Raw genomic sequence first — 9,260 nt, forward strand, 5'->3', positions numbered from 1 at the left:
ATTAGGTTCGGTGGCCGAACCTGGACTTCCCTCACTTATGCCTTCGGGGGCCTAAAGCACACCCGAAGTGCATGCATGTTCGGCGGCCGAACTTGAGTCTTCCTCACAAGGCTATTTTCATTAAAAACTTAATTTCTTTCTTGCTTAAAACCATAAAATACATTAAATCATTTTATGAAAACATGATTTTACCCTTCTAGGGGTTTCCGACATCCGAGATTCCACCAGACGGTAGGAATTCCGATATCGGAGTCTAGTCGGGTATTACACCGGCCTCCTTTCTTCCGGGGTTTTTCCTCTGTCTGCTGCCTCTTTGGTGAATCTGCTCATCATCAAGGCATCATCTTGCCTTATGTATTTTTCAGCCCTCTTCATTAATTATGCTAGCGAGGTAGGGGGCTTTTTACTCAACGAGCCGAAGAACTCGGGAGAGGTTGTCCTTTTCTGCATGGCTTCCACTGCCCTGCCTTCATCTAGTTCAGGGATCTACAGGGCCTCCGTATTGAAACGGGCTACATATTCCCTCAAGGATTCATTTCTCCTCTGTCTGACCGTCTCCAGGTAACTAGTTTTTCTGTCAGCTGGCACTCCTACTATGAATCGGCTGATGAAAACATTTGCAAGGTCTCCGAAACTTCTGATACTTCCAGCTTCCAAGCTATTGAACCACGCCCATGCTGGCCCCGTGAGCGTCGTAAGGAATACCTTGCACATCAAGGCATCCGATAAAGTCTGCAACTCCATGAAAGTTTTGTAGTTAAGGACGTGCTCCCTCGGGTTTCCTACTCCGTCGTATGTTGCCATAGGCGGCATCATGAATTTTTTGGGGATGGTCTCCTTCTGTACCCATCTCGAGAAAGGTGAGGATGCGGGTAAGAGGGTCTGATTGTGATCCTTCACCCCGAACTCGGGCAGGAGCTGTTCTCTCATCTTCCGCAGTTTTTGATCTACATCTTCTTCTTCTTGTCTGGGCCTCTTCTCCATGTGATACTCCTCTTTCCATTCTTCGTTCTCTATTCTTCTGGTTGTTCTGGCAGAGTAACTTTCTGCCTCGTCATTTTCTATCAACTCCCTTACTCTTCTTCCATGGACTCTAGCTTTCGGTTCTTCCTCTTCACCGGCCCTTTTGCCTCTTTCTCCACTTTCTCTACTATTTTGTTGGGGAGTTGGGTGATTGAAGGTAGGCTAGGGCTCATTGGTTTGGATTCCTTCTACCATAGGCAACACGTTCGATGGGGTGCTGAGACCCCTCTGTTGCATCATTTGCCCCAACCAGTGGGCGGTATTTTGCAACTGGAGGGCCATGGTCTGAAGATCTTGGTTAGATAAGATGGCTCTGAGTACATTCCCTGCCGAGCTCGGCGAGGGATTAAAAGGGGTTGGTGGTTGATTATTGGGAGTTGTGGGGCTGAAAAAAGAGAATTGTTGTCCCTCTTGGGCAGAGCTCAGGTCGTTGAGGATATTGGTAGTGTTGTTTTCGTTATGGTTGGCCATTGTGGATCTTAGTGGGTTTTGTAAGAGTGAAACTTCGGTGACAGAAAGATCTCCTTCGTTCCCACAGACGACGCCAATTGATGCTCTGAGATCCAGAGAAAATAGGGTTTACAGTAGTTGAGTAAGTTTGATCTGAGAGGAGGATGTTCCTCTCCTTTTATTCTTTTTCTTTTGTCTGCTAGTGACGTCTAATGGTCCTGCAGCTACTGGTCCACCTATCTCTGACATACGGATACGTATGTACGAAAGCGTCAGACGCCTGTTCCATGCTAAACGACCATTTAATTCTCTTTTGGCACGCGTGTAAACAGGACTGCTAGGAGGCTGAGCCGGTTGTCCCCTCTCCTGCTGAGTCTCATGGCCGAGCTTGGAATGAAGAGACTGAAGCTCAATGGAGGCTCGATCTCGAGGCCGAATGGTCTGGGCCGGCCTGCTTGAGAGGCTTCATGAACCTTGGGCTAGCGCTGTCATTGTGGGTCCGGCCTCATATTGGGGTGGTGAAACCCAATGGTCATCAAACTTTACGTGTGTATAATTTAAAATTAAAATTGAAAAATCTCTCTTCCATCACGAGTTACAATTCCAATCATTTTTATACAACTATTACATTTAATTAATATTTGACATGATAAATAAAATTGTAATTGGAAAATTAAAATTTGTAAGGGACCAGTTCGTCAAGGTCTTATCATAGCCCGGAATAGAGGTGATCGCAGCTTGGCGCTAGAGATTGATTCTCAACTACCTCACTGGCCTTGAAATGCTCCAGCTATTAGCCAATTTGAAAAAAAAAAAAAATAATGGTCCAGCTAATGCCCTTAAAAAAATAAACTTTAATAATTAGTAAAACTTGTTTTTTTCGAATTTATATTTAAAATTGTATTATTTTAAAAAAGAATTTGATATTATATAATATAATTTATTGTATTATTTAAAATAAATTATGTAATTTATTAATTATATATATATATCTCATTTTTATTATTAAAATAGATAATAAAAATTAAATACTATTATTAGTCACCCTAAAAGTTTCTTTTCTACTTTTAAAATTTTTTTCCTTACCAAGCTAAATTTTGTCATAATTAAATGAATTAGGCTTTTAATTAAACTGAATTTTATTTAATCATCAGTATTGGATTCAAATTTAAAAAAATATTCAAATTGAATTAATTTAATTTTTTATTTATTTCAATTTAATTTAATTTTTAATTTTATAAATTTCAATTATTTTGATTTGATTCAAATTAAATAAAAAAAACTAAAAATATTAAATCGAATCAATTAATAATAATAGTATATTATTTTTTATAATATAAAAATTAAATTATAATTAAATTTAAAATATTTTAATTAAATTTTAAAATACTAAAAATAAAATATAAAAATTAAAAATTTATTAAAAATTTAAATCGAATCGAATTGATTTAATTCTCAACAAAAATTTTAATTCAAGTTAAATATAGATGTGAACAATAATATTAATTGAGTTCGAATGTGGTGATTTTTAGTATTCTATCTATTACCATTCCTATTTACAAAAGTTTTTTGTAAAAGATATTTAATTTGATTTATAAATTTCTTAAAAAAATTATTTACAATAAATAAAATTCAACAAGTGTTGTACTTTTTATTTTATATATTTTTTTAATTAAGTAAAAACTATGAGTAACTTATAAAAATTTCAATATTATTCTCGTTTTAATAAATTTTCAACTAACTTAAAGCTGTTATTTACTCTTATAACTGTCTTTGACCTATTTAAATTATTTTCAAACACATTTTAATCAAAACTTAAATTATTAAATTTGAAAATGTTAAAAATTAAAGTTTTGAATATAAATATAAATATTTAAACTTTTTAATCCAATAGCCTTTAATCTACTATCTTAAAAAACTTCCCTTTCACTTGGTTAAGGATCATCCTATCACATAATACCATAAACCATCCCTCTATTTAATTCATCACGTCATCCTATTTATTACATCATCATCGTCATCAAAAACTCTAGTCACAATTAGAATTTACATAATCATATTAACATTATAATATTAACTAATACAAAAAAATAGGTACAAAAGAAAAGTATATTAAAAACAGAGTAACTATAGAAACTACATCAATAATAACTAAGTTTTTATTCTAAACTAGGTGAGATAACTATAGATAGATATGGAAATGAATAAGGACACAAGTCAAATTAAGCTTATATATCTAGTACAAAAAGTTTTTAGTTCAGGCTCGTTCTGCTATATTTGTATTTCAGCTGAACCCAAAGTAGGGCTCATTATTAATGAATCGCTTATTTTTTATTAAAAAAAAAAAAAAAAAAAAAAAACTTATGTACTTTTATAGGGTTAAATAAGTTACATTCAATTTTTTTAATTAAATTTCTATATTTTTATTTAAGGTTAAATAAATCATCATTTAATATAATATTTTTTTTAATAATAAAAATATTTTATTATATAATAAAATTTCATTTTTTAAATTTTAAAAATTATTTATTACATCTACATATTTTTAAAATTTGTATATTAATTAAAATATTAAATCTTTTATATTAAAAGGTTAATATTATATTATATTAAGTCTTTTTTATATTATTTCACCCTTAAACTTATTTCCAAATAAATAAAGAATAAAATTAAAAAAAATACCATATAATTTTAATCATACGCAATTTAAAGCCTATAATTTAATTTATATAAATTTAAAATTTTTAGTTTAATTTATATTAAAATAAAGTTTATAGTTTAATTTGTATCAAAATAATAATATTTTATTATTAGAACATTGACGTGATAAACAAATATAATTATTAATTAAAGGAATTGTATAAAAAAAATGTTATGTGATTTTAAATTTACAATTCAATTTGTATCAAACTAAACTAATATCTTGCAATATGATTCCCACGTCATCATTGTTGATTACATCTGAATTATCACGAAATATTAAACGATAAACCAACACATGATATTTTTACTTTCTCACGAATAAAAGAAGATGCACTAACTGAAACTTTATGTATTCGTTTCTTCTTATTTTTAGCCATAACAAGGGCGGGCTTTTCCTTTATTCAGGGATCCAATGTCGAAGAACAACACATACACAAACATAAACAAGGGACAATCACAGTGCATTATACAAAACAAAATGCAGAAGCACACAATCATGGGAGCTTTGTTAGCTTCAAGAGAGACCAATGACCTTACCAGTGGCAGTGTCAACATCAATGTCGTAAAAGCAAGGCCTCGTCGGAAGCCCCGGCATTGTACTCATTGTCCCAACTAAGGGATAAATGAAACCAGCACCAATGCTTGCCCTTACGTCCCTTATCGGTAAGATAAATCCGGTCGGTGCTCCCTTCTCAGCCGCATTGTGTGAAAATGAGTACTGGGTTTTGGCCATGCAGATTGGTAGACCAGAGAACCCCTGCCTGCTGTACATCTCAATTTGCTTCTCGGCCTGGTTACATAAAAAGAGATCATGTCAAGAAAATACATCCTCACTCTTTTCGCCTTTAAAGCACAAGGAAAATATAATTTGGTTATTTGGATTAGCATTTCAGTTTAAAAATTTATCTCTGAATTTTTTTTAATCTTTTCTCATGCAGTTATTGGCAATTCCTTAGGCACTTTGCATGAAAAAGAGAAAATGAAGGGTGGGAAAGGGGCCAATATTATTTAAGCTGCATGATGTTTTCTTAGTTAAATTGAAGAAAAGAAATGAATCCAAAGACAATATTATCCAAGGCAACTAGAAAAGGACCAATGTCTTAGGAAGAAAGATTGAATCTGGAAATATTGCAAGACAATATGTGAAAGCTTTTACCTGCTCTGAATATTCGACGCCATTAGCACCATATGACCTTGCTATAGCCTCTATTTTCTCTTTGATACTAATATCTAAAGGATATAAAAACTTCAACGGCTGTGTCACATTCTCACAGGCTCTTTGAACTGCAATTCCTAGGTCCACCTGAAGATCATGAATAATTAGTTCACTAGTCAGTAAAAACCAAAATAATAAAAAGAAATATTAAAATATTTGTATACAAATGCACATTAAGCTAATAACAAAATCCATGATGCACGTCCATAATGTGTCAAAAGAGCAAATTTTCCATGATTTTGATATTTGGACGATTGTTTTATTTCTAGCGTAGCTTACCTGGATACTTGATGAACTAGAGTTGTAATTGCTACATTTGCATGTTTGTGTTGTGATTCAAGTTTTTCTAAAGTCATAAATGTAGTCTACAAAAAGTTGTTACGACATAGTTAATGTTTCATTCCATGGTTTGAATTCATTAGCTGAAGTTTTGAATCTTATAGGTTGCCAATAGGAATTGCATAACTCACTTGTATTTTCATTTTTTCTGGAATATACTCAATATATGTCCAGGGAAGTGAATTCCCTAACTCAAATCTATTTCCATCTTAAATTACCATCCATTGATCTTAGTATTTCTGTGTTATTTTCCAGGCTGTCAGTTGTAGTCGCATAGCTTGTTATCAAGGTCAGCAGGGTACAAAAATCAACTTATTCTTTCAAGTAAAGAGCAAGAAGTGACTGACCGCTCCCTTTCCACCATGGGCATGGTGTGTACAGGTGACAGCATCATATGCCCCAGCAGCCAATGCTGCACTTTTAACAGCGTTAAGTTCAGCTTCCGTATCAGTGGCGAACATATTCACAGCAACAACAACATTCACACCATAAGACTTTGTGTTTAAAATATGCCTTGCCAGATTCACACACCCAGCTTCAACCAAAGCCACATTCTCAGTTGTGTAGGCACGGTCTAAAGGCTTCCCAGCAACAACTTCTGGTCCACCACCATGCATTTTTAGAGCTCTAATTGTTGCAACAATAATTGCACATTGAGGCATTAATCCACTATATCGGCATTTTATATTCATGAACTTCTCAGTTCCAATATCAGAACCAAAGCCTGCTTCTGTGACCACAAACCCACCTGGCCCTACCAATTTTAATGCAATCTTATCAGCAACAATGGAAGAATTGCCATGAGCAATGTTTGCAAAAGGACCAGCATGAACAAGAACAGGAGTTCCTTCAAGGGTCTGCATCAAAGTAGGATTTATGGCATCCTTCATCAGCACAGTCAAAGCACCTCCAACACCAAGATCATCAGCTGTTATGGGGTCACCAGCTTTGCTATTTCCAATAACCATTTTTCCAAGCCTCTCTCTCATATCAGCAAGAGATGTTGTGAGGGCCAAAACTGCCATTATTTCACTAGCAACAGAGATATCAAATCCCGTTTCTCTGAACATCCCCTTTTCTTCAGGACCTTGTCCAATGGTGATCTTTCTCAAGAACCGGTCATTCACATCCATCACTCTCCTCCATGTAATTGAATCTGGATCAATATCAAGCCTAGCAAATTTCTTGACTTCTTGTGGAGTAAGGTCCTCTGGTTTGGTCTTGGTGATACCTAGCTTATTTAGACGCCTAAACATTATGTCACTGAAGCTTTTTTTGCCTTCTTTATTAGGTGGACATAAACGGTTCAATAGAGCCTTATCTGATTGAGAGGACTCATGGAAAATCCTGGTATCAATAGCAGCAGCTAGAAGATTGTTTGCAGCTGTTATAGCATGAATATCCCCAGTTAGGTGAAGATTGAATTCATCCATTGGAATCACTTGACTGTAGCCACCACCTGCTGCACCCCCTTTAATTCCAAAAGTAGGTCCTTGTGATGGTTGACGAAGGCAAGTGACAACCTAGCATCATAAACAGATAATTCTTTAGACTTGCACCAAATAATAGTAATGGCATGTAATTTACGAACATTAAAAAATCACTACAACTTAATGAAATTTGACATCTTTGGTCATGAAGAATCCAGACAGTAGAATTTTAAGGATTTTCATCTGCATAGAACCTGCATTTAAATCTGTAGTAACCAATTAACCAGCATCTAAAAAGTCTGTCCTTGAGACCAATTGAGATACCATGTGACATGACACTAAGCAAGAAAAAAGGTTACTTCATGAAAAACTTCATCAAAGTTTTAAAGATCAGATTGAAAACAAAGAAGGAAAACAGGCCAATTAGCTACAAATTCAGAGTGATTATTGACAATAGCTATACCCATTAACAATATATGAACATACCAAATGACAGAACCAATGCAATAACAGGTTGAAGAATTATCAAACCTAGTAAAAGATGCAGAGTAAAGACACAGAACATGGAAATGAGATGCCCCCAACAGTTACAAGCAAAGCAAAAAATCTACCTTCTTGTCAAGAAATGCACCCAAAGCTTGACAAAGCCCAACCGTCGTAGTAGACTTGCCTTCTCCCAGTGGTGTAGGCGTAATCCCTCCAACCACCACATAGTACCCATCAGCTGATCCTTTAAACTCATCAACAACAGACAATAACACCTACAAAAAAAATGTTGCAAAAATGGATTGAAATTGAATTAGAAAAGTTTCAAATCTAGAAAGAAATTTTTTAAGAAAATTGAAAACACATCCACATATAACTGAATATTCTTATTTTCTTGATAACACAAATAAAGTAGAACGATATCAAATTTTCTCCTTTCTATCCCTCTCCAGCAACCAAGGTAGAATAAAAATCTAATGGCAATAATTAGCTCAAAAAAGAAAAAGAAAAAGAGAATCCACATCAATCAAAATAACTGATCAAAGAAACAGGAAAAAAACGATTAAAAGATGAGAAAGCAATCACCTTCGCTTTATATTTGCCATAAAGATCATAATGGTTAGGGCTAAGATTGAGATCCTTAGCTATCTCAGAGATATGAAAAGGCTCAACTGAGTTAGCAATGTCTATATCTGCAGGTACTGGTGAAACCACCTGCAACTTCCTCACATGCTTTGATGAACTCATTTTTTGCTCTTATTAAATTTCTGGGTTTTGGGCTTTGAGCTTCAATCCTACACAAATCTGTGTCTACAAATCTACAAATCTTTGTAATCTGAAATCACTCTAAGGTGCATTGAATTGTGTGGGTACTACTTATCTGAGCAGGGGTGGTAACTGGGCCACTGAAAAGCAAAATGATAAAGTTACAGGTGAATTGTAAAGCTGTGAGCGAATGATGCACGTTGACAGTACGATTTGTGGGCCCTTAAGAGAACGCGAGGGTTATAGCAGGGTATAAGCGAGCTGTGAGGGAACGGGCTGTGACTATAAAATGGAACGGGTGTGGTGATGTAGGGACGGCTTGACTGAAATCTAAAGAGGAAAAATCGTAATTTATCTAATCAAGAAATTGGGGAAAAAAATTCAAAAAAAGATAGAGGAAACGAAAACATTTGGAGATGCGGGGTATCGATCCCCGTACCTCTCACATGCTAAGCGAGCGCTCTACCATCTGAGCTACATCCCCTGCACGTTTCGAGCTTTTCAAGCTAATACTAAATCTGATAGTATGAGTCGTCGGCTTGTTTTGTTATTAGGCCTCGGAATTTCGCCAAGCTTCTGTTGTTGTCACCATGTCCGTAGGATGGTATCTCTAGGGAAAAAAAAGTTGAGACATTGATGATGATGACCGCTGGATTTCTCCACCCTGGTCTGAGGTCAGGCCCACGATACCAGCCCATTATCTAGAGGCCCTCAAGCCTCACACATGCACCAGATCCGATCCGCTCAGCCTTGAGACCGGACTCCCGTTAGTCTCTTTAACTGGGCCGGCCCAGCATTGTCGGCCCAACGAACAGATCCTCTCTAGGTTCAGTCTTGATTCTACCTTT

General features: G+C 35.3%; 1 protein-coding gene and 1 non-coding gene across 2 annotated transcripts; both read right to left on the reverse strand.

Moving 5' to 3' along the window:
• Positions 1 to 4,510: 4,510 nt before the first annotated feature.
• Positions 4,511 to 8,514, reverse strand: LOC110611350 (formate--tetrahydrofolate ligase). The gene is made up of 5 exons (XM_021751623.2): positions 8,233 to 8,514; positions 7,773 to 7,922; positions 6,079 to 7,254; positions 5,333 to 5,479; positions 4,511 to 4,966 (listed from the first exon to the last, which is right to left on the reverse strand). The coding sequence occupies exons 1-5, from the start codon at positions 8,392 to 8,394 to the stop codon at positions 4,691 to 4,693; spliced, it is 1,911 nt and encodes a 636-aa protein (XP_021607315.1). The 5' UTR covers positions 8,395 to 8,514; the 3' UTR covers positions 4,511 to 4,690.
• A 309-nt stretch (positions 8,515 to 8,823) lies between these two features.
• TRNAA-AGC lies at positions 8,824 to 8,896 on the reverse strand. The gene has a single exon. It is a non-coding gene; the product is annotated as a tRNA-Ala (tRNA).
• Positions 8,897 to 9,260: the final 364 nt, after the last annotated feature.

The sequence above is a fragment of the Manihot esculenta genome, chromosome 3 (assembly GCF_001659605.2).
Source record: "Manihot esculenta cultivar AM560-2 chromosome 3, M.esculenta_v8, whole genome shotgun sequence".
NCBI lineage: Eukaryota > Viridiplantae > Streptophyta > Magnoliopsida > Malpighiales > Euphorbiaceae > Manihot > Manihot esculenta.